Source organism: Amaranthus tricolor, chromosome 7, assembly GCF_026212465.1.
Source record: "Amaranthus tricolor cultivar Red isolate AtriRed21 chromosome 7, ASM2621246v1, whole genome shotgun sequence".
Taxonomy (NCBI): domain Eukaryota; kingdom Viridiplantae; phylum Streptophyta; class Magnoliopsida; order Caryophyllales; family Amaranthaceae; genus Amaranthus; species Amaranthus tricolor.
In genome coordinates this window covers 31520060-31545848 of record NC_080053.1, presented here as the reverse complement: position 1 = coordinate 31545848, position 25789 = coordinate 31520060, and the positions used below count along the sequence as shown (strand labels likewise).

Below are 25789 nucleotides of genomic sequence, written 5' to 3'. Positions count from 1 at the left end.
AACGGTCATATTTCTTGTCTCAAACTTCTCTCTTCTACTCCTTCCGTTCTCTCAAATTTTCGTACTCATCTAAGTAACAAAACCCATTTTAATTTACTAATTTCTTGTCTCTCTTAGTCTCTTTCGCACAAAATTTTAATAAAAACCCTAAATGGCAATGTATTCAGTAAGAAATCTCATCAACAAATCTCTATCTTCATCTTCTTCTGCAAAGAAGCAATCAAATATGAAATCTTCAACATTGTTAACATCAAAGTCTCAATCTTTTTCGGATGAAAATGCACCTTCAATTGATCCCAACGTACAAGTAATTACACCCAATTTTCCCTTACTGAAAAACCCTAATAAATCACCCTTAAAGCCCTCAGTTTCCCAGAGTAAAACTATTGAATTTCCCAAATCAGACTCAGTTCAAGAGCATTTTATTACTCCTGATCCACCAGTGAAGGTAGTAATTTGAATCTAGGGTTTTGTCTCTATTGGGTAACTCACTGATTTTTGTTTTCTACCTTTGAAGTTAAAACTTTGTGATTGTTTTTGTGTTTGCAATTTTTTGTAGGTGGTGGTGAGGATTAGACACAATACTGTTCCTGAGAAGATGGGTGATCCCACAATTAGGAAAGCTTCAGAGGATTCAGTGTCGGTTGGTGATCGGAAATTTAGTTTTGATTCGATTCTTGATTCAATATCTAAGCAGGTTAATTTTTATTTTAAGTGAATTTCATTAATAGTGTATGTATATATGATGTAAAATTAGGGTTTGTTAATAAGGGTAGTGGTGTAATTAGTTTTGTTTAATGTTGTGAAAAAATGGAATATCTAATAGATGTGGGGAATCGAGGATACTAGTGTAGGGTGACCGAATACTCATGTGTGCTGAACCATCTCAATTTTCATTCTTTTGTATAATGCACAATTTACTATCAGTCAATCGGATGGCTCGAGCCATGGCTTAGGTAGGCCTGGGACTAGAATCCCACTGATCTCAACTGGTAAACAGTTAGTAAAGTCATGTGGGCGTGATACTTATTAGCTCAATCGAAATGATCTACACTGCATTGATATTTTAGTATGAGTAATTTTGGATCAAAAGAATATGAGTAGAATTATTTATAACTTTAGATGGGAGATTGTAAAGCTTAAATGTGATGATAATTTTATTTGTTTGGTTGTTGTTACAGGAAGATGTTTTTGAGTTAGTTGGTGTTCCTTTGGTCAAGGATGCATTGGCTGGTTATAATGCTTCAATATTGTCTTATGGACAGGTAACATCAAAGTTTTCTAAGTTTGTGGCTTTGTTTTCTATTATATTTGGTGATAGGAATGATGATAGTGTCAATAGAGTAGCTTAAATGAGAGGCACCCACAAGCTACAAGATCAAAACTTAAGGTTGGAAGTGAATGAGCTAGACCAAATATACAAGTATGACAAGCTATTTTACTATGGTCATTTAAAACTTAATCAAAGTTTTACGTCTACAACTAATATTAACTAAACAAGTAAATAATGGTAAGTAGAGGATCGAACCCTAGAGAAATGAGTTCTTTAGTGCAAAAGTTTATAGAACAAAACAATAGGGGTTCAAGTATTTAAAGTATTTTTAAGTGACAAAGGAAAGGGATTTTGATTTAATGGAACTTCAAACAAATTCTAAATTTAACAAGACAATTAAAAGAAAGATTTTACCAAGATGAGAAAACCCTTGAGGATGAATTGCTTTTACTTCCTATATCAAGTGCAAAATTCTAACAACTAATTAACATGAATAACTACCCATTGTGAGATTCAATCCCTATTCTTGTATTATAGTCAAGCAACAATATCATCAACTTGATATTTAACCCTAATCAGGGAACAACTAGCATATTCAACACGAAGTTTAATCCAAAGGTAGCTCTTGTAGTAGAGAATAATAGGATGGATGAGCAATTGAAACACAAAACTCAACCAATATGTCAAGTTCCTCCTAAGTTCCTAATTAACATTTAAATCAATAATAACTACCCATTGTGAGATTATAGCTTGTGTTTGATGTTAGATATGCATTGTTATAGACTGGAAGTGGCAAGACCTACACAATGTGGGGACCGCCAAGCGCCATGGTTGAGGGTCAGTCTTCTAGTACTCAACAGGGAGTTGTCCCAAGAATCTTCAAGAAGTTGTTCTCTGATATTGAAAGAGTATGTTCTTCTTTGATTAATGTAACTGTTGTTAGTTGAGATATTTCACAATAAATAGTTGCATATAAGTACATCATACTCCTGGATACTAAGTTTTTTTAATATATTGTACATAGGTAAAGGAGAGCTCAGAAGATAAACCAATAAATTACCAATGTCGTTGTTCATTTCTTGAGGTGATTTTGACATCATATCAATTTGTTCTTTGCCTTTTCGGTACACAGCAACTGGAGCTTATTTTGACTTGATGTATCATGGAATTGATTGAACAGATTTATAATGGCCAAATCGGGGATTTACTTGATCCTGCACATCGAAATTTGAAGGTGATTGATCTATGCCTTTTAATTGCTTTCCTAGAATTTTTGTGATTGCCTTATGTGATGCATGAACAACATTTCATAACTTTTAGATAAAGGATGATGCTAAACATGGGTTCTATATCGAGAATTTGACTGAGGAATATGTAACAAGCTATGATGATGTTACCCAAATTTTAATCAAGGTTTGTGGGCTTGCTTTATTTTGGATTATTCAGTAAAAGAACCAACTTGTAATTGTATTTGTATTCAGTCAGTTTTCTCATGCTGAATTTTATGGTGCAGGGGCTTTCTAGTCGAAAAGTTGGTGCTACGAGCATCAATTCCAAGAGTTCTCGATCTCATATCGTTTTTACTTGTGTAATTGAATCCTGGAGCAAGGTATCTTTTTATCAGCTTCCGGTAAAAGAACGAACAGTTTCTGTTTCTTAATAGGTTCTTGACTGATAGTTTGTGTTACAGGAAAGCCCATTAAATAAATTCAGTAGTTCAAAAACTAGCCGAATCACTCTTGTAGATCTTGCTGGAATGGGAAGAGATAAACAAGTTGATGCTGGAAGAGAGTTCGAAAGGGAACGCAAAGATCTGAAGAGTTCTTTGTCTCACCTTGGGTATGATGTTACGAAATTTTCTCCTGTTGTCAACAATCCTGTATGCTGTCAAGTTGAACGATAGCATGCTATCGTATATTTGGTAATTATATACGAGTACATGTTACGTCTGGAGGTGTGCAAAATAGACCATACTCAACTTTAACATGACCTGATAAATATAGGCTAGTCGAGTACAAATTTGGCTTTGTTTCGTTTATATTACCTTCGTAAACACGGAATAAATATAGTGTGTGCATCACTCCTCAATCGTATCTTCAGTAGCCTACATTGTTCACTATTTACTTGTTAATCCATACTCTCTAAGTCTAAGGTTGGTATGGACCATTTTGATGTTCACTAAGTCCATACAAGACCAACTCGTAAACACGGGACCTAATTTTAACACCACCTGATATATTCCAACTCAAAAAGCACTCGAATGCACACCTCTAGTTGCGCCTCACAAAATAGTCTAGTCTGCTACTTGGACACTCACTCAAGTCTAATATTAGTCTCAACTCGACTCCAAGTAACATTTTTCTAATAGAAACTTTTTTACTTGTTTCAGGCACTTAGTGAATATCTTAGCAGCAGGAACTCAACCTGATGACGTTATGTACAGAGATTCTTGTTTGACACACTTACTACAACAATCACTTGGGGGAAATGCCAAACTTTCTGTAATCTGCACCATATCTCCTGATATAAAGTATTCTTTCTATCTTCTAAACATTTGATTTTTAAGGTCTCATATTAATCATGTCATTACAAACTATTTTTGACTATCTTAACAATCTTCATGTTAATGAATGCAGAAACTACGTTGAGACCCTTAGCACACTGAGATTTGGACAACGAGTAAGATCTTTTCAAAACAAGCCGGTCATAAATGAGATAACAGAAGAAGATATGAATGATCTGACCGATCAAATTCGTCAACTTAAGGTTTATATGTTAACATTTTGATCATTTAACCGCCTTGTGCGCACCTGTTGTATACAAGTTGTTTGTATTGTTCATTCACAAATATGCTGAAAAAAGCTGTCTTTTTTTCCCAGGAAGAACTTATTAGAGCAAAACTTAATGTTAGCCCAACTGGCTCGGGGAGTCCATTAAGAGGGAGAAGTATACGTGAAAGTGTTAATCAACTGAGAATCAGCCTAAACCGCTCGTTGGTGTTACCCACTATAGATAATGAAACCGAAGAATATGTTCATGCTGACGAGAATGATGTCACGGAATTGTACAAGCATCTTGACAACATGCATCGATCATGTGAAGAGATTCCTAAAGACTCGTCGTGTGACAGTGATAGCATGAACTTTTCATCTGTACGAGGAAGTTTCGATAGCTATTTCACTAGTGAACATGAGATTAATTGTTTACATGAATCAGTCGAAGTCAGTTCTAATCAGGCACCTCAGTGTACTGATCCGGCTATATCCGTCACTTCATCGCGTCATTCTTCAGCATTCGAAGAGCCACCCATGTCCGAGTCACCAAAAATTAAAAACATTCATAAAAAAAGCACAGTCAATTCACTCAGTCTGCTAGCCGAGTGCGACAGCTCTAAGTTCTGTGAAGATGTGCGAGAAAAATCGGTAAGACAAAGTGAACCTATGATGCGTTCCTCCTTACGATCAAGCAAGATGTTTTCAGGACCTACTGAATCTTTGGCTGCCAGCTTAAAAAGAGGTTTAGAAATCATTGATTCCCATCAACAAAATTTATCAAAATCTTCGGTTGCTTTCTCCTTCGAGCATTTCATGTTGAAACCATCTCCAGCTGTCGACAAAGCTAATGCTTCTGTTCAAACATTAGCAGTTGGTAGGCCATCAGTAGATAGATCATCTTCTTTTATCTGCACATCCTGCCATCAGAAAGGGCAAAATAACAATGAGGTAAATCTTAATGTCTCGATGATTGCATTTTAACTTTTTTAAATAAAATGGTGTTAATATCTTGGTTAAACACACTCTTTTATTCCCTGGCAGAGGACAATTCAAGCTAATGATGGGCAGAAGAACCTTGAGAATATTTGCACTGAACAAGCAGTTAAAATCGAGGAGCTTAATCGTTTGGTAATATTAATTTTTGTAAATCTGATCTTTCAAAGCTCAAGCTTGTTCTTGACTAAAGTATTGTTAAATGCAGGTTAAGAAGTTGAAATCAGCAAAAGATAAAGACATTGCTCTACAAAATAGCCTAGACATTGAAGACAAGGTCAGTTGCAGGCTTGTAGAGGTGTTTGTTACCAAGAGTCAAATCATGTGCATTTCATATGTATGTAAAGTTGCATAGAGGTGTTTGTTACCAAGAGTCAAGCGGAAACAACCTCTTTGTTATCATTAACAAGGGTAAGGTTGCGTACATCTGACTCCCAAACCATGGGAGTCACTTAATGGCGTTGGGGTTTTATAATGTTGTAAATTCTCTGTTATTTCAACCTAAGTTTTTACTATATCTGAATTATTTAATTGCTAATCTTCTACAGAGCTGCAACAATAGTAAGGATCAGGAACGTGAAGTAATAAAGGAGCTATGTGCGATTGAGGACAAGCACGAACTAGATAATGAAACCTTTGATACGAAAGAAAAGGAAGAGCTTCTCAAGGAAATCCAAACACTGAAGAGCAAGTTACATGATTATACTACTGATGCAACAGCTCCAAACAAGTCCATCGACAAGCTTAGATCATCATTACTGTCGCGTTCCATGCATATACGAAAAAGCCTGAGTAGCATCCAGTTCAACAACACAGAAGAATTGCAAAAAGAGCAAGAGAGATGGACTGAGATGGAGAGCGAGTGGATAAACTTGACAGACGAACTAAGAATCGACATTGAAGCCCATCGCCAGCGTGCTCAGGAATTGGAATCAGATTTGCAACGACAGAAGAAGTACACGGAGGAGTTAGATGATGCCCTTCATAGATCAGTGCTTAGTCATGCTAAGTTTGTGGAACACTATGTGGAGTTACAAGAGAAGTTTGATCATTTATCGGAGAGTCACAGAAGAATAATGGAAACTGTAAGCGATGTTAAGAAAGCAGTTACAAAGGCAGGAGCTAAAGGTAGTGGTGCTCGTTATGCTAAGGCGTTTGCAGCAGAGCTTTCGACAATGAGGGCTCAGGAGAAGAGAGAGCGAGAACGGTTGAGAAGAGAGAATAAAAGCCTTAAATTGCAGATTAAAGAAACTGCGGAAGCTGTTCAAACTGCTGGTGAACTTCTTGTTAGACTAAGAGAAGCCGAGGAAGCTGTTTCACTTGCCGAGGTAATCTAATATACTAATTTTATGATCAAAAACATAGCTGTAATTAGAGGTGATCAAATTCAACCTGGTCTGCAAGGTTTGCATGAGCCTGCTCCCTTCACATTCCTTTCATTACCCCAATGTCACATTCCTTCACGAAGAGGGTGTTTCCGAATAACCTTTGGTAGCAAACATTATCTGTTTCGGCTGGCCTGAATAGCCCAAAGGCCAGCCTGAGAAGCTTGAAATTATGGACTGTGGAATGGACCAGGCCTGCTAGCTGATCAAGTCTAGTTGTGATCATTTCTCATGTTCTGCTCAATTTGTTTTGCTGATATTATTATTTTTCCTAAATTTCTGCAGTCTAGCCTTACTGATCTTCAACAAGAGAATGAAAAGTTGAGGAAGCAATTGGAGAAACAGAAGAACAAACACAAGATGGAAATGGTGACCATGAAACAGTACATGGCTGAGAGTAGATTGCCAGAATCAGCATTAAGACCCATGCATTACGACGAGCCACTTCCTACAAGTACATTCACTGGCCCAGACGATGATGATGCTTGGAAAGCAGAATTCGGAACCATTTATCAACATCAATACTGAAATCATTTAGAGTAATGTCAATCTGAAACAAGCTCTTCGTTATTACAAGGTTGAGAGTGCTTACATCCGAGCCTCAAATCCTTATCTAGGGGAGACATTTGGCATCTGGAGGGTAATGGCATGTTGTAGAGAGTAGCATATGATTCTGCCTTAGACCCTACTTGGGTCATGTTTTATTGTTTTTGGTGTGTACAAACTATGCAAACTTCAATTTGTTTAGTTTTGGGCATTATTTGTTGTGTACCAAGCATAAAAACATCGCCATTCTTTGATTAAATTGTATATTTTCGTGCGTAAAAACTGTCTTGGTCTACATAAGTTGTGACTTGTGACTGGTCTATGTCGTATTCTTACCGGCCGAGAATTCTTTCCTTAAATGACTTGTGACTTGTGATAGCAAGAGTTGAAAAATCTTCATTCATGATGCATTGCTGGCCTCATGATATGATGAATTCATACCAAGTATGCAATATTTGTTGCCATGAAATATAGATTTTTTTTCTATTATTTTAAAGAAACTGAGATTATATTCTTCCTGTTGGAGTAATACATACAAGAAACATTACGAAAACTAAAGCCACATGCAATTTCTGAATCATGTTCAAGTTTTGACAAATTGGAGCTCTAAGTAACTGTTATTTCATGTCCATCAAGCTTGTCATTGTTGAGAGGAAGACCATAAAATTTAGCCAGATAGGCCAGAGCTTCTTTGTTGGTATCACACACTTCCCATAGTGATTCTAATTCTCCCTTTGCAAGATTTCCCCAACGCTCGCAGTCACCCATAAAATCCAGTAACTTGGAATAATAACCGTCATAATTCATGACCAAGAAAGGGACTGGAAATTTTGATCCGATTCGTTCGAGCTGAATCAGGGCTAGAATCTCGAACATCTCATCGAGAGTGCCGATCCCACCAGGTAGAGCCACTACAGCTGTTCGATCTGAGGGACCTTCTCTCACGGCTGCATCCACTAATCCATGTTTCCTTGCTGAGAAAAACCTACACATTAAGATGGAGATATGAGGAAATGAGGTCTCACATGGAATTAAACCAGTGAAATTTTTAACCAACCCGAAATTGACTCAAAACCTGATCGAAAATTAGTGGATCATATTGCATATGTGAGCTATTTGGCTAAAGTAAGCACCCTAAATATACTGATAGGGCATATAACGAGTGTATTAAGAGTTTTGCATAATTGCAAATATCTTATTTCAAAGGTTAGAACGCATGATGTCGGGGTGTTTTGAAAAAAATTTTGGCAATGTGAAAATGCAATATTAGAATCCTCATTGGGCCACCACGAGCCCTAGAAACTATAAACGACACGAATAAGACCACATGATGAGTTCAAAGAGACCCTTTGTATGTCTTGGCACACCACATTGCATATGAGAGCAATTTGGCTAGATTAAGGAGATATTAATACCCCAAATATTCTTATCCAATCTATAATGAGTGTGGGAAAAGTTTTTTAGAATTTTGAGCCGACATGCAAAAGAAGTCTTGAGTAGCCATTTTAAAGCTATAATTCATTGTTTTGGGGTATTTTGAAAATTTTTATGGCAATATGAGAATGCATCATAAGAATCCTCATTGAGTCACTACGTGTTGTAAAAACTATAAATGGCCCCATAAAGACCACATGATGAGCTCAATTAGGCCAGTTGTATGCCTTGGTAGATACACAACAATATTGGTTATGTGAGCAATTTGGTTAAAGTAAGGAGGTTCCATTATCCTAAATATCCTGATAAGGCATATAACGAGCGTGTAAAAGCTTTGCAGACTTACGAGTTGAATCCCAAGATAGGTCCTCAATACTTTAATCAATGGTTATAGTTCATGCTGTCGGAGTGTTTTGAAAAATTTACGGCAATGTGAGAATGCAATATGTCCAGAATAACTTAATTCAATGGTTATAGTTCATGTTATCGGAGGGTTTTCAAAAATTTACGGCAATGTAAGAATGCAATATAAGAATCCTCATTGGAGCACCAAGAGCCTTACAATACTATAAATGACACATATAAAACCACATGATAGTAGACACACCATATGGCATATGTAAGCAATTTGGCTAGAGTAAGGAGGTTTTAATACCACAAATGTTCTGATAGAAGCTTTAATGAGAGTGAAAAACAATTTAAAGAATTTTAAGAAGGCACGCGAGATAGGTTTCCAAAGCCCATTTTAAAAGCTATAATTCACGATTTCGAGGTGTTTTGAAACTTTTTTATGACAATATGAAAATGCAGTATAAGAATCATCATAGGTCACCACATGCCGTAAAAAAAACTATAAATGACAACATAAAGACCACATGATGAGCTCAAAGAGACCCTTTGTATGCCTTGGTATATACGCAAACATATTGCATATGTGAGTAATTTGGCTAGACTAAGGAGATTATAATACCCCAAATGTCCTGAAAGGACCATTAATGAGCATGGGAAAAGTTTTAAAGAATTCTGAGCCGACACACGAGAAAGGTTCTCAGAGCCCAATTTAAAGGCTATAATTCGCGGTTTCGAGATGTTTTGAAAATTTTTAAGGCAATATGAGAATGCAGTATAACAATCCTCATTGGGTCAATACATGCATAAAAAACTATAAAAGACACCATAAAGACCACATGATAAGCTCAAAGAGACCCCTTGTATGCTTACTAAATACACGACCATATTGCATATATGAGTAATAAGGCTAGAGTGGGGAGATTTTGATACCCCAAATATTCTGATAGGACCTTTAATGAGCGTGGGAAAAGTCTTACAGAATTCTGAGACAAAACGAGAGATAGGTTCTGAGAGCCCATTATAAAGACTATAATTCACGAATTTGAGGTGTTTTGAAAATTTTTATGGCAATATGAGAGTGCAGTATAAGAATTATCATTGGATCAATACGTGACGTAGAAAGCTATAATTGGCACCATAAAAATCACATGAATGTCTCAAAGAGACCTTTTGTATGCCTTGGTATATACACGACCATATTGTATATGTGAGTAATTTGGCTAGAGTAAGGAGATTTTAATACCCAAAATGTCCTGATAAGACCTAAAATGAGTTTGGAAAAAGTTTCAAAGAATTATGAGACGACACGCGAGACACGTTCTGAGAGCCCATTTTAAAGGCTATAATTCACGATTTCGAGGTGTTTTGAAAATTTTTATGGCAATATGAGAATCGAGTATAACAATCCTCATTGGGTCACTACATGCGTAAAAAACTATAAAAGACACCATAAAGACCACATGATAAGCTCAAAAAGACCCCTTGTATGCTTAGTAGAATCACGACCATATTGTATATATGAGTTATTTGGCTAGAATAGGGAGATTTTAATTGCACAAATGTCCTGATGAGACCTTTAATGCGTGTGGGAAAAGTATTAAAGAATTCTAAGCCCACACGCGAGATAGTTTCTGAGAGTTCATTTCAAAGGCTATTCACAATTTTGGGGTGTTTTGAAAAGTTTTATGGGAATATGAGAATGCATTATAAGAATCATCATTGGGTCACTAACTGCCATTAAAAACTATAAATGGCACCATAAAGATCACATGATGAGCTCAAAGAGACCCTTTGTATGCCTTGGTAGATACATGACCATATTGCATATGTGAGTAATTTGGCTCGAGTAAGGAGATTTTAATACCCCAAATGTACTGATAGGTTCTAAGAGCCCAATTCAAAGGCTATAATTCACGGTTTCGAGGTGTTTTGAAAATTTTTATGGCAATATGAGAATGCAGTATAACAATCCTCAATTGGGTCATTACATGCGTAAAAAGCTATAAAAGACACCATAAAGACATCATGATAAGCTCAAAGACACCCCTTGTATGCTTAGTAGATACACGACCATTTGTATATGTGAGTAATTTGGCTAGAGTGGGGTAATTTTAATAACCCAAATGTCCTGATAAGACCTTTAATGAGTGTGGGAAATGTTTTAAAGTGTTTTAAGCCGACAAGCGAGATAGTTTTTGAGATTTCATTTCAAAGGCTATAAATCACACTTTCGGGGTGGTTTGAAAATTTTTATGGGAATATGAGAATGCATTATAAGAATCATTATTGGGTCACTACATGCCATTAAAACTATAAATGGCACCATAAAGACTACATGATGAGCTCAAAGAGACCCTTTGTATGCCTTGGTAGATACACGATCATATTCCATATGTGAGTAATTTGCCTCGAGTAAGGAGATTTTAATACCCCAAATGTACTGATAGGACCTATAAAGAGTTTGGGATAAGTTTTAAAGAATTCTAGGCGACACGAGAGATAGGTTCTGAGCGCCCAATTCAAAGGCTATAATTCATGATTTTGAGGTGTTTTAAAAATTTTTATGGCAATATGAGAATGCAATATAAGAATCATCATTAAATTGTTACGTGCCGTAAAAAACTATAAATGTCACCATAAAGACTAAATGATGAGCTCAAAGAGACCCTTTTTATGCCTTGGTAGATACACGACCATATTGCATATGAGAGCAAAATTTGGCTAGAGTAATGAGATTTTAAACACCCAAACATCACTATAGTGCCTTTAATGAGTGTGGGGAAAGTTTTAAAGATTTCTGAGCCAACATGCAAGATAGGATGTAAGAGCTCATTTTAAAGGCTACAATTCACGATTTCGAGGTGTTTGGAAAATTTTTATGGCAATATGAGAATGCAATATAAGAATCATCATTAAATAGTTATGTGCCGTAAAAAACTATAAATGGCACCATAATGACCAAATGATGAGCTAAAAGAGATCCTTTGTATGCCTTGGTATATACACGACCTAATTGTATATGTGAGTAATTTGGCTAAAGTAAGGAGATTTTAATACCCCAAATGTTTAGATAGGACCTAAAATGAGTGTGATAAAAGTTTTAAAAAATTCTGAGCCGACACGCGAGATAGGTTCTGAGGGCCCATTTTAAAGGTATATTATATACGGTTTTGAGGTATTTGGAAAATTATTATGGAAATACAATACATGCGTAAAAAAGTATAAAAGACACCATAAAGACCACGTGATAAGCTCAAAGAGACCCCTTGTATGCTTTGTACATACACGACCATATTGCATATGTGAGTAATTTGGCATGAAGTAAAGAGATTTAATACTACAAATGTCCTGATAGGACCTATAATGAGTTTGGGATATGTTATAAAGAATTCTAAGCAGACATGCGAGACAGGTTCCGAAAGCCCATTTTAAAAGCTATAATTCACGATTTTGAGGTGTTTTGAAAATTTTTATGGCAATATGAGAATGCAGTATAACAATCCTCATTGGGTCACTATATGCGTAAAAAACTATAAAAGACACCATAAAGACCACATGAAAAGCTCAAAGACACCCCTTGTACGCTTAGTAGATACACGACCAAATTGTATATGTGAGTAATTTGGCTAGACTAGGGAGATTTTATAACCCAAATGTCCTGATAAGACCTTTAAGGAGTATGGGAATTGTTTTAAAGAATTCTAAGCCAACACGCGAGATAGTTTCCTAGAGTTTATTTCAAAGGCTATAATTCCTAATTGTTAGGTGCCGTAAAAAACTATAAATGGCACCATAAAGACCAAATGATCAGCTAAAAGAGACCCTTTGTATGCTTTGGTATAGACACGACCATATTGCATATGTGAGTAATTTGGCTAGAGTAAGGGGATTTTAATACCTCAAATGTCCTGATAGGACATAAAATGAGTGTGAGAAAAGTTTTAAAGAATTCTGAGCCGACACGCGAGATAGGTTCTGAGAACCCATTTTAAAGGCTATAATTCACGGTTGAGGTGTTTCGAAAATTATTATGGCAATATGAGAATGGATTATAACACTCCTTATTGGGTCAATACATGCGGTAAAAACTATAAAAGACACCATAAAGACTACATGATAAACTCAAAGAGACCCTTGTATGCTTAGTACATACACGACCATATTGCATATGTGAGTAATTTGGCTCGAGTAAGGAGATTTTAATACCCCAAATGTCCTGATAGGACATATAATGAGTTTGGGAAAAGTTATAAAGAATTTTGAGCTGACACGCGAAACAGGTTCTAAGAGCCCATTTTAAAAGCCATAATTCACGGTTTTGAGGTGTTTTTGAAAATTTTTATGAAAATATGAGAAAGCAATATAACAATCGTCATTGGGTCACTATATGCGTAAAAAACTATAAAAGACAGCATAAAGTCCACATGATAAGCTCAAAGAGACCCCTTGTATGCTTAGTAAATACACAACCATATTGTATATGTGAGTTCATTTCAATATGGTTTCTTAGAGTTCATTTCAAAGGCTATAATAGTTCACAATATCGGGGTGGTTTGAAAATATTTAAGGGAATATGAGAATGCATTACAAGAATCATCATTGGGTTACTACGTGACATTAAAAACTATAAATGGCACCATAAAGACTACATGATGAGCTCAAAAAGAACCTCTGTATGCCTTGGTAGATACACAACCATATTGCATATGTGAACAAATTTGGCAAGATTAATGAGATTATAAATACCCCAAAGATCTTGATAGTACCTTTAATGAGTGTGGGGAAAGTTTTAAAGAATTCTGAGCCAACACGCAAGATGGGTTCTAAGAGACATTTATGATTTCGATGTGTTTCGAAAAATTTATAGCAATATGAGAATGCAATATAAGAATCATGACTGAATTATTATGTGCCGTAAAAAACTAAAAATGGCACCATAAAAAACAATTGATGAGCTAAAAGAGACCCTTTGTATGCCTTGGTAGATACCCGACCATATTTCATATGTGACTAATTTGGCTCGAGTAAGGAGATTTTAATACCCTAAATGTCCTGATAGGACCTATAATGAGTGTGAGAAAAGTTTTAAAGAATTCTGAGCAGACACGCGAGATAGGTTCTGAGAGCCCATTTTAAAGGCTATAATTCAGAGGTGTTTTTAAAATTATTATGGAAATTAGAGAATGGATTATAAGAATCCTCATTGGGTCAATACATGCGTAAAAAACTATAAAAGACATCATATAGACCACATGAAAAGCTCAAAGAGACCCCTTGTATGCTTAGTACATACACGACCATATTCACTAGTGGAAAAAAACGTATTTGCTGTGTATCATTTGTTGCGGTTTTTGTATATACGCAGCAATAAATAGGAAAAAGAATTAGGAAAAAAAAAGTCTACAAATGTGAGTAATTAGACTAGAGTGGGGAGATTTAAATACCCCAAATGTTCTGATAGGACATTTAATGAGCGCGGAAAAAGTTTTCAAGAATACTGAGCTGACATAAGCGATAGGTTTCAAGCGCCCATATTAAAGGCTATTCACGATTTTGAGGTGTTTCGAAAATTTTTATGACAAAATTAGAGTGCAGTATAAGAATTAATTATTGGGCCAATAGGTGACGTAAAAAGCTATAATTGGCACCATAAAGATCACATGAAGGTCTGAAAGAGACCTTTTGTATGCCTTGGTTGATATACGACCATATTGCATATACGAGTAATTTGGCTCGAGTAAGGAGATTTTAATACCCCAAATGTACTGATAGGACCTATAATGAGTTTGGGATAAGTTTTAAAGAATTCTGAGCCGACACGCGAGATAGGTTCTGAGAGCCCAATTCAAAGGCTATAATTCGCGGTTTCAAGGTGTTTTGAAAATTTTTATGGCAATATGAGAATGCAGAATAGCAATCCTCATTGGGTCATTACATGCGTAAAAAACTATAAAAGACACCATATAGACATCATGATAAGCTCAAAGAGACCTCTTTTATGCTTAGTAGATACACGACCATATTATATATGTGAGTAATTTGGCTAGAGTAGGGTGATTTTAATAACCCAAATGTCCTGATAAGACCTTTAATGAGTGTGGGAAAAGTTTTAAAGAATCCTAAGCCGATACGCGAGATAGTTTCTGAGAGTTCATTTCAAAGGCTATAATAATTCACAATATCGGGGTGGTTTGAAAATTTTTATGGGAATATGAGAATGCATTATAAGAATCATCATTAGCTCACTATGTGCCATTAAAAACTATAAATGGCACCATAAAGACTACATGATGAGCTCAAAGAGACCCTTTGTATGCCTTGGTAGATACACGACCATATTGCATATGTGAGCAAATTTGGCAAGAGTAATAAGATTTTAAATACCCCAAACATCTTGATAGTACCTTTAATGAGTATGAGAATGCATTCTAAGAATTATCACTGGGTCAATACATGACGCAAAAAACTATAATTGGCTTGGTACATATACATGAGAGCCCATAGATCACATGAAGGTCTCAAAGCGACCTTTTGTATGCCTTGGTAGATATACGACCATATTTCATATGTGAGTAATTTGGCTAGGGTAAAGAAAATTTAATACCCCAAATGTTCTGATAGGACCTATAATGAGTGTGGGATAAGTTTTAAAGAATTATGAGCCGACACGCGAGACAAGAGCCCATTTTAAAGGCTATATATAATACACGGTTTCGAGGTGTTTTGATAATTTTTATGGCAATATGAGAATGCAATACAACAATCCTCATTGGGTCAATACATGCATAAAAAACTATAAAAGACACCATAAAGACCACATGATAAGCTCAAAGAGACCCCTTGTATGCTTAGTAGCTACACGACCATATTGTATATGAGGTAATTTTGCTAGAATAGAGAGTTTATAACCTAAATGTCCTAATAAGACTTTTAATAAGTGTGGGAAAAGTTTTAAGAACTCTGAGCCAACATGCGAGATAGGTTCTAAGAGCCCATTTAAAGGCTATTTTCATGGTTTTGAGGTGTTTTGAAAATTTTTATGGCAATATGAGAATGCAATATAAGAATCATCATTGAATTATTACGTGACGTAAAAAAATATAAATGGCACCATAAAGGCTACTTGATGAGCTCAAAGAGACTCTTTGTATACCTTGATAGATACACGACCATATTGCATATGTGAGTAATTTGGCTAGAGTAAGATGATTTTAATACCCCAAATGTCCTGATAGTACCTATAATGATTGAGGGAAAAGTTTTAAAGAATTCTGCGCCGAAACGCGAGATAGGTTTTAAGACCCCATTTTAAACACTATAATTCACGGTTTGAGGTGTTTTGAAAATTACTATGGCAATATGAGAATGGATTATAAGAATCATCATTGGGTCACTATGTGCTGTAAAAAACTACATATGGTACCATAAAGACCACATGATGAGCTCAAAGAGGCCCTTTGTATGCCATGGTAGATAACCGATCATATTGCATATGTGAGCTATTTGGCTAGAATAAGGAGATTTTCAAACCCCAAATGTCCTGAAAGGATCTTGAATGAGTGTGAGAAAAGTTTTAAACAATTTTGAGCCGACACGTGAGATAGGTCTTAGCCTATTATAACACGGTTTCGAATTTTTTGAAAATTTTTATTTCAATATGAGAATGTAGTATAAGAATCATCATTGGGTCACTACGTGTCATAAAATTCTACAAATGGCACCATAAAGACATAATTATGAGCTGATAGAGACCATTTGTATGCCTTGGTAGATACAAAACCATATTGCATATGCGAGCAATTTGGCTAGAGCAAGGAGATTTTAATGCCCCAAATGTCCAAATAGGTCCACTAATCAGTGTCGAAAAGGGTTTAAAGAACTCTATGCCAATACGCTACATAAGTTTTGCTAGCCCATTTTAAAGGCTATAAATTCACGGTTTCGAGGTGTTTTTAAATTTTTTATGGCATATTGAGAATGCAGTATAAGAATCATCCTTGGGTCACTACGTGCCGTAAAAAACTACAATTGGCACCATAATGAACACAAGATGAGCTTAAAGTGACCCTTTTTACGTCTGGGTAGATACACGATAAATTGCATATGTGAGCAATTTGGTTATAGAGTAAGGAAATTTTATCAGCCCAAACGTCTTGATAGTGCCTTTAATGAGTGCGAGAAACAATTTAAAGAATCCTGAGCCGACTTGCAAGATAGAATCTGAGAGCCCATTTTAAAGGCTATGATTCACGGTTTTTAAGTGTTTTTAAAATCTATAAGCCAATATGAGAATGCAGTATAAGAATTATCATTTGGTCACTACGTGTCATAGAAAACTAAATGGCACCATGAAGACCACATGATGAGCTCAAAGAGGCCCTTTATATGCCTTCTAGATACACAATACAACCATATTGCATATGGTGTTTGTTACCAAGGGGTAACTGAAAGCAAACTCTTTGTTAGTTTTAACATTAACAAGGGTATCGTTGTGTACACCCGACCCTACCAAACTCCACCGTAAGAGGTAGCCACTTAATGGCGTTGGGGTAATGGAATGATGTTGTTATTGTTCTTACCTCGATGAACATGTTAAATCTCTTTAACTTTAAAGTACGAAATAATTTTGGGTCGAGTTTGGTCACAGTTGAACAATTTAGACCCATTCCCGCTCCCCGTGCAAGTGTACGTCTTGGAATTTTATTAAATTATCAATTTTCAATGTAACTTTTACATATAAATAGATGATTGTTTGAAACATAATCCTTGATTAATACTTAAAGAGTCAATAAAAGAAGAGGAAAAGAAAAATACAATTTAAATAACAAAAGAGGCTTTCAATAAAGACACAATCAGATGAAGAGCAAAACCATAAGGGATAGAGATACCTGCATGTAAGATATGTATCAGGAAGAAGGTAAGGATGAGAGCCAATTGAAGACCATTGACCAGCTTCTTTCTCAATCTTAAATCCACCAACTGGTTTCCCTGCTTCTAGTGTACCTCTAATAGCTGCATCCATTAATCCCGGACCAGCTCCTGTCCATGTAGTGCAATCCAACAAATTCGCAATCTGTAGGAAGAAGGAAATGGGATGTTAAAAAAAAAAAAACCAAATTACAGTATCAAATCAAAACTAGATTAAAAAATACTGCGTGAATTTTCATCCTCAATTTCTTTATAAATTTAGAAACTTTGCAACTTTAGAGAAAGATGATTCTGAAGAAGGAAGGTATTGAAGAGATGGAGTGCAAGCTCAGGGCTGGTCGGATGATAGCGCAGAGAGAGTGGTTTGGAATCCGTTTTGATTCATGAATCATGATCAAGGATTCCAAAAGTTCTTTTCCATGATTGTACTATCCCCTACAAGTTCACTTTTGGCATTCTTCAATATTTTTATCTACGGGTTTCCCATTTCAATACTCCGCTTCATACTTATTACACATTTCTTTCCAGCATGGAAAAAATCATTAAAAAAATCAGGTTTTAGTTACGAAGACCATAAAAAAAAGTAAGAGTACCTGCCTCTCGACTTAGCTCAACTGCTTGCTTGTAATGAGGATGATCAGATCCCGGTCTTGCAGATCCAACATAGATAACTCCTCTACCTAGCCGTTGAATAAGTTCATAACACTGTTCAATCTCTTTTCTTACCTTTGAATGCAAAATTAAGCACTGCATTAGGAAAATAATAAACAACGAAACAACGCAACAGCGTTCTTGTGTTGCTTTCCAAGCCTAGGGACTATGAAAGGAAGACCAGCCTCAAATATCAGACAGAGTTAAAGCTGGGAGAAAAGTGTTGAACCATATCATCAACTCATTACGCAAACATTGATTCCCATGGGAATGTGGAAGAATCAACTCATTATAGATTACCCTTCAAGATAATCTAAATGACTCAAGACTCCAGAGTATTGACCCATCAGTTGAGCACTAAGCAATACTTGGGCGAGCTTATGACTACTTTTAGTGGCTTACAATGTCAGATTCAAGTACTTGCATACTTCTAATTGTTGTCTATATAAGCTAAGTGAATTTATTAATAGGGAAGGAACATAGTGTGAACTCTCTTCAATACTTGTGTAGGATTATGAGCTACCTAGTTAAAACAACTTTTACGCGATGGCAATGGGCCGAACACTCAACTCTTGCATATGTGTTGAACCAATTGAGCAACCATTATTTTGTGTTAAATGTTACATAATTCAATATTAATAGGGTTTTTAATCAAATGGTGACAGCCCACAGCCTAGGCAAGCCAGTTACTAGATTCTCCCCTGCAGCATCAAGAAAATTTAGAGGTCTATGAATATGATTATTGCATTAAATTTGTTACAGATGCGTAGTGATTAGTGGTCAGTGCATTAAAACTTAGGGTAAAGAGCTCTTTCAGGTTCAGCAAGAATAAAGTCACCCTAGCTCTATGAACCACTACTAAGTACACAAATTCTCACAAATTCACAAGCAAAGCATCATATTCAACAAAATTTCAAAAATTCCAGAAGTTCATCTGTCAAGAACCAACTCAAGCTACCAAAAGCTTAATCTCATGGTTTAGGCCCCAGAATATATTATATACTCCGCCCCAACCTCTTGTCACGTCTGCTTATGATACCATGTTAAGGAACCAACTCAACCAAAAGCTTTTTAAGTTTATGATTAAGACCCCAGAGTATGTTATATATCGGGATAAACCCATAAATATGACAACAAAATCAAACAAAGGGAATCAAAAATGATGAAGTTTAGATATCTTAATACCTCATTTGGACTACTTCTTTCCTCAAAATCAATCAAGTCATTTCTTTTGCAGCAGATAGGAGTCCCAACTTCAATCTTCTGAAACTTCCTTGAGCTCCTTCCTAACTTGAAATTTATTAAATGGGGATTTCCTAATTGCTTCAAATAATGCAATTTTGGAACTAATTTGTCAGAATATTGACAAATTGAAACATGGGAAGAACTCCATGAGCTTAATGTAAAAGAAAATCCCATTTTCAATTGAAACCGCCCGAACTTGGCCCGGCAAGGCACGGCGGGTCGGCACGAAGTTCCTGCTTCCTGTAACAAAATGGATCCTAATTGAAGCTAAATAAGTAAACAGCCGGTACCGTCAATTTAGACCGGCCAAATTCGCATGCGTAACAACCTGGACAGTTTTTCATTCTTTGAAGGATCGTTTGGTTCGCACAAGGGAATCGGAATCGGAATGGAATGAGGAAAGGGAATGAAGGAGAAAGGAATGGATTCCCCTAATTTAGCCTAGTCGTTTAGCTGTGTTCAGGAAACGGAATGAAATGCTCATTGATTCCCTTTGTCACTGTTTGGTTTAAGTTAAGGAATCAAATTATGAGTTTTTAAATTCTTTTATATTTTTTCCAAAAATAACTAGTTATTATATGATAAACTTAAAAAACTTATTTTTAAAAAAAATATCATTAACGTACATCATCTTTTCTTGTAATATGAAAAAAAAACATAACTCTAAATAATATCTTTCTACCTCCATTGATTACAAATAATAATAATAATAATAATAATAATAATAATAATAATAATAATGTTATTATAGTAATTATTTTTGAATTTAAATAATTTATTTGAATGTTTAATTATTTTTTAATATAATAATAATATATTAATTAAAATTTAGTTGTTAATTAATTTTTTATTTTTCATTAATAATTTTTTTATTAATTTAGTTGATAATAGTGTTATTAAGTCCAATGGCAAATTCGTAATTTTTTAAAGTTCAGGGGCAAATTGGGTAATGAAGTGGGGAATGGAATGGGAAAGTGTAGGGGGGTGGGGAATGAGGATATAATAGTTTGGGGTAAACCCAAAACTAAAATGGGGAAAAGAAAATGATAGAAAGTGGCAAACAAACAACAACAAAGGAAATTGGGTATTTCTATTCCCTTTCCTTTTGATTATTACCCCAAACCAAACGGCCCCTGAATATTTTTCAATTTTTATATTAAAGGTATCAATTTTAACCTTAAAATAAAAATTAATACTTTAAGATTAAAATTGATAAATGCACAAAAAATTAATATTATTACATGCGCAAATTGAGTCAGCCCAAATTGACGGTTTCATCCAAGTTTTTGTGATAAGTAAAATTAACTATGAGGCTTTCTAGTTTGTAAAAAGGTTTGGGTTCAACCAACAAAGTTTGTTAATTTTATACTTTCTTTGTTCTATTTTGTTTTTTTCATTTACCAACTTATAAAATGTACTTACTAGAGTTTTTATTTAGTTAAAATAATATTTGCAATTTTCCAATCAATATGCAATTATAATGATAAGATTATATAGTTTTATGTCAAATCTCACCTATGCTAGTGTCAATGACTCTATGACATGTTGTATTGTTATATTGATAAATTACTCATAGAAAAATTTAATAGAATAGGACTTTTAAAACTTTAATTTATCTTTTATTATTTTGTTTACTTTATTGGTATTTATTTTATTATTTTATAGTAATTTACAAATCATAATAATTAATTAGATATTTTTATCGTACCTAAAGTACGCTATTGAAGAGCAAATAAAATGCTAATCTCGTCATAACTCGCAAATCAAATATCATTTAGACATCTACACTTCTATTATTTGCTTAAATGACCATTTTCACAAAAATTTGGTATTGGTTTATTATTTTGATTCGCATACTTCGAACACATTCCTTCTTCACATTGATACTTTTTCTAAAGTTTATAAAGAAAAATGCAAACAAGGGAATTCTAATGTCCTAATGTCCTAAATTAAATGAAAAGGTTCAAGTTTACTTGTACAAAATCCCGGTACGATTTGTTTGTGCATCAGTGCATCATTTTTACCAGAAAAAAGACTTAAGATTATCAAGTTTACCAGAAAAAAGACGGAACATAGAGATGAAAAATCTGAACAAAAGTTTTTCTTAACTAAAGGCAACAAAAATACGGAAGAATCTCATTACACATTACAAAACTCTTTTGGACGAACTGCCATGGATTATATCGAGAAGTCTAGGTTCAACCCCAAAGTAAAAAAAGAGTAATCGATGATAGGAAAGAAAAACCAAAATTCTCAAATCTGACTATGATTCTACTGCAGAAATTTAAGCAGCTGCCTTGCCCTTCTTCCTCTGGATTTTCTTCATGTAGAATTCCAGCTCTTTTCCTTCAAGAATATACCTGTCATACCAAATTGAAGCTTCTTTTACATGATGAAAATGAAGGACGAAAACACAACCAATAGGACTCGGATTTGAGCAACTTAAGCAAACTCTTTAAAGTACATTAGAATTTTTCATTCTCAGCTGATGGGAGAGTTTTGTTACAAGATTGGGCAATTGCTTTTCATTAAAAAACGCAATATGCGGTGTCAGATGAACACTAATCTAGATATAGCTCTGTTAACGTAATTGAGAATGGAAAACCTAATAGCTTCACATAGCACAAATGACAGTTTCAAGAACATAATTCACTGCTAAATCAAGCAAATGGACAAAGGACAATCTATCATTCATTTCAAAGTCAGAGTCTACAGAAATTATATCTCACCAAAGGGTCACACAAAGTAGAAATAACTTACCCATCAGCGCGGCCACATTGACCAGGACGAGATGAAATGCATGCCAACAAACGACCACCACCAAACTGCTCTTCAATGTGAGGGTCCAAAATACGATTTTGCTGGCGTTTCTCTATCTTTCGTGCAACATGGTTACTCTTCTTGACTTCCTCGGTAGGTGCCTCTCCCTCCTATCATAGGATACAAAATAAAAAGATTAGGAATCCCAACAGATTCTCAATAAGAATTCAATAAATTTTTTAGTATTATGTCGTTACATATAATAAATAAAAGATCAGTAAAAGAAAATACAAACAAAAATTACAGTACCCAAACCGATTAACATATACACCATAAAGCATGTCAGGAACACAGTTCAAGATGTATTTATAATTATGATGCCACATCGAGAACACCAAAACTAAAGAAAATTTTCAAACAACTGAATTTATAAAATTGGAAGCATTAATCCCAGTGCTGACTCTATAATACCCACGAAACCTAAGGACTCGGATCATTTTTATACAATTAAGGGCTCATGAAATATGAAAAAGAGATCTAAGAAAATACAATGCTTCTAGATTTGCACTGATGCTTGAACAATGCACTTATAGGTCAGCAACACAAATGCAATGCACACAAGAATCTATAAGGAATGAGAGATAAAATTACCTCAGTTTCTTTCTTGGCAACAGAAGCAGCTTTCTTCTTGCGCCCAATGTCAACACCATAGTGCTGGAGATACCATTGCTTAAATGGAGCAGCATCAACCTGGACGATAGCACTCTTCACCAATGTTTGTGTCCTAACCAATTCATTGTTGGATGCATTGTAAACGACATCCAGGATACGGGTCTTTCGAGTCACAGCCTCACTACCCCATGAGTAGTTGCCAGTATCTAACCTCAATGCACGCCACTTGACATTACCACCTCGAACCCTAACCCTCCTAACAGTCTTGTTGCTTGACAGCTTAGTCATAGCTGGCTGCCTCCCAAGCTCATACCTTTTCCAAAATAAGAAAAGACCCCAAGTAGCAAAAATATAAGCATTGAAACAATAACGAAAAAATCAAATTGGAAGCAACAAGATACAATACTCTATGACATGGAGGCAAAATGTGATACAGCTAACAGCAAACATGTCACAGTTTCATCCCATAACTACCCAAGTTACATTAACAATTAACCATGAATTTAACGTAGATAACAAAAGGGAACCCCTAAATCCCAAATTACCATGATCAAACGTAAACCAAACAGGTAAAGACAGAACACACAAGAACAAAAAATGTACAAACATCATCAACATTTTTACTTAAAGTGTAAGGTAAACTCACAAATGATGGCATGGCAAATGATGTAGCTTACGATTATGTTGTGTGCCGATGTAGCAACAAATCAGCACAGGACCGTCTCATAAGCACATTGTACAATCGACAAAAATACCATTTTGGTAAGTGAAATGCAGAGTAAACCTCAAAATCCTACCTCATGTTCTCATCTTTAAAAGAACACCAATTACATTCAACGAAATTAACATACTCCCAAATCCCAATGTCCCATTTAATTTTCACCTTTGTACATAGTTATTTATAGTTGGCAAATAAGTCAAATAACAAGCGGGCCATAGAAATAAGTGGATAAGATCAAAAGAAATGATGAAATTTTGAAGGGAATTCAAAGAGAATTGTTGAGGCCATTTCCAAATGAGAAACTGAGCAAAATAAGTGGAACATAATCAACATTACGGAAAGAGACATCTAAGTAATACGAAACACAACCTAGGCAATGTAGAAAAGACAACCGCTGAACCACAAGCTCACTACATGATCAACATACACCAACATAAACCACAACAAAGACAGTAAAAAAGTTAAAAGAATGTACGCCACAACGTCAAAACTTATCCTCAAATTGTGAGGTAGATACACAAATGATGTCATGACAAATAATGTAGCTTATGGTTATGTTGCGTGCTGATGTAGCAACAAATCAGCACAGGACCGTCTCATAAGCACATTGAACAGTCAAAAAATATCATTGAAATCCAGTGAAAAGCTTTAAAATTCAATCTCGTATTAAAAAGATTGTCATCTACAATGAACAATATTATCCTATCATATATAAAATACATCCAGACAAATAATAATAATAATCAATCTTAGCATGGTAATAGATCAACCAGGAACGTAATCATATCAAGCAGAGCACTCAAAGAAATAAAACACAACTTAGGGAAAGTATTTTAAATAAAAATCATAAATGCTGAACCCCAAACTAACAACATGGCCAACATATACCAACCATAACTTTAAGAAAGACCGATAAAACAGGTGTGCAAAAATGTACGCCGTAACATCAATATTTTTCCTCGAATAGTAAGGCAAACACACAATGATGCCATGGTGAAATGGTGTAGCTTATGGTTTTGTTGCGTGCCGATGTAGCAACAAATCGGCACAGGACCGTCTCAAAAGCACATTGTAAAACTAATTAACATATCATCATTACCAGCAAAATCTCTCAAAATTTCACCTCACGTTTGGAAAAAACTCAATTTTATTCAAACAAAGTAAGATATTAAATTAACAAACAATATACAACGCACCCAAGCAAGCCATAATAATTCTTAGCTGAAAATAGATCATTCACATAAACAATCATCATTTCAACTTAAAAAATGATTTTTTATTATTTTCATTTCACTCCACGGAAACAGAGATTGTACATGTATAAGCAAATCAAAATCACAAGTTTATACAAATATATAACACCGAAGATCAAGATCGTAGTAAAAAGAATCATACTTTCTCTTCTTTCTCCAAGCCTTCTTCTTGCCACCAGTGGCACGCCTCTTGTGCATAGAATCACGAGAGATACCTACACAAACCAAAATCAAACCCTAAATTAGAATACAACGCCATTAAAACAACCAGTTTGATCAATTGAAGAAGATTTTTAGATTGAATAATGAATAAAGACGGAAAGTTAGGGATTTACCCATGATGTCGCAAACTAGGGTTTCTGTATTCGAGACAGGACGGGGATGGGGTAATGAAAGGAAGAAGAAGAGGAAATGAAGAGTGCGGCTATATACTAAAACCCTAGAGAAGGTTTTTTAGTGTGGGTTTGGGCTTTGGTATCTGTGGACTGTTAATGGGTCAATTAAGGCCCAAGCGATGGATATGTTTGACAATGATATACAGGAAAATTTGAATGAATTAAGCAAAAAAATTATTAAAAAATTATAAAATACGTAACCTTTAAACTTATTTTTCAAAGTAAGTATTTATTGTCTAGAACTGAGGCTTTGATTGTTCGCTATTACCAACAGCGAACCATAAAAACCAATCTACATGATGAAAAACTGTTACTTTTTTATGTAAAATGTGTTACTTTTGGGCAAAAGAATGTTACTTTTTTTATAAAAAAATTGTTACTTTTTAGCAAAAATGTGTTACTGTCAGA

General features: G+C 35.1%; 3 protein-coding genes across 3 annotated transcripts; 1 reads left to right on the top strand and 2 right to left on the bottom strand.

Moving 5' to 3' along the window:
• LOC130818366 (kinesin-like protein KIN-12F) lies at positions 1-7305 on the top strand. Its single transcript, XM_057684516.1, has 16 exons — positions 1-448; positions 560-697; positions 1182-1265; positions 2056-2181; positions 2298-2357; positions 2454-2507; positions 2594-2686; positions 2787-2882; positions 2964-3112; positions 3663-3803; positions 3910-4039; positions 4153-4995; positions 5089-5175; positions 5249-5317; positions 5589-6368; positions 6711-7305. The coding sequence occupies exons 1-16, from the start codon at positions 152-154 to the stop codon at positions 6951-6953; spliced, it is 3390 nt and encodes a 1129-aa protein (XP_057540499.1). The 5' UTR covers positions 1-151; the 3' UTR covers positions 6954-7305.
• A 120-nt stretch (positions 7306-7425) lies between these two features.
• Positions 7426-19848, bottom strand: LOC130818367 (probable cytokinin riboside 5'-monophosphate phosphoribohydrolase LOGL5). The gene is made up of 4 exons (XM_057684517.1): positions 19521-19848; positions 18282-18410; positions 17645-17829; positions 7426-7956 (listed from the first exon to the last, which is right to left on the bottom strand). The coding sequence occupies exons 1-4, from the start codon at positions 19752-19754 to the stop codon at positions 7578-7580; spliced, it is 927 nt and encodes a 308-aa protein (XP_057540500.1). The 5' UTR covers positions 19755-19848; the 3' UTR covers positions 7426-7577.
• Positions 19849-21653: 1805 nt separating this feature from the next.
• On the bottom strand, positions 21654-25455 carry LOC130818365 (40S ribosomal protein S8-like). The gene is made up of 5 exons (XM_057684515.1): positions 25322-25455; positions 25129-25201; positions 22992-23325; positions 22341-22510; positions 21654-21940 (listed from the first exon to the last, which is right to left on the bottom strand). Exons 1-5 carry the CDS (start codon positions 25323-25325, stop codon positions 21865-21867), a joined length of 657 nt encoding a protein of 218 aa, XP_057540498.1. The 5' UTR covers positions 25326-25455; the 3' UTR covers positions 21654-21864.
• Positions 25456-25789: the final 334 nt, after the last annotated feature.

What these genes read in the sequence shown, in the direction of transcription:
- LOC130818367 (XM_057684517.1), bottom strand. Translation starts at nt 19,754, where the DNA reads ATGGGATTTTCTTTTACATTAAGCTCATGGAGTTCTTCCCATGTTTCA. An exon ending in CAGTTGAGCTAAGTCGAGAG is followed by an intron (nt 17,830 to 18,281) that starts GCAGGTACTCTT and finishes TTCTTCCTACAG; the next exon opens with ATTGCGAATTTGTTGGATTG. An exon ending in GATACATATCTTACATGCAG is followed by an intron (nt 7,957 to 17,644) that starts GTATCTCTATCC and finishes CTTAATGTGTAG; the next exon opens with GTTTTTCTCAGCAAGGAAAC.
- LOC130818366 (XM_057684516.1), top strand. Translation starts at nt 152, where the DNA reads ATGGCAATGTATTCAGTAAGAAATCTCATCAACAAATCTCTATCTTCA. An exon ending in TTGATTCAATATCTAAGCAG is followed by an intron (nt 698 to 1,181) that starts GTTAATTTTTAT and finishes TTGTTGTTACAG; the next exon opens with GAAGATGTTTTTGAGTTAGT. An exon ending in GTCGTTGTTCATTTCTTGAG is followed by an intron (nt 2,358 to 2,453) that starts GTGATTTTGACA and finishes TTGATTGAACAG; the next exon opens with ATTTATAATGGCCAAATCGG.
- LOC130818365 (XM_057684515.1), bottom strand. An exon ending in TTGCCAAGAAAGAAACTGAG is followed by an intron (nt 22,511 to 22,991) that starts GTAATTTTATCT and finishes ATCCTATGATAG; the next exon opens with GAGGGAGAGGCACCTACCGA. An exon ending in CAATGTGGCCGCGCTGATGG is followed by an intron (nt 21,941 to 22,340) that starts GTAAGTTATTTC and finishes TTGGTATGACAG; the next exon opens with GTATATTCTTGAAGGAAAAG.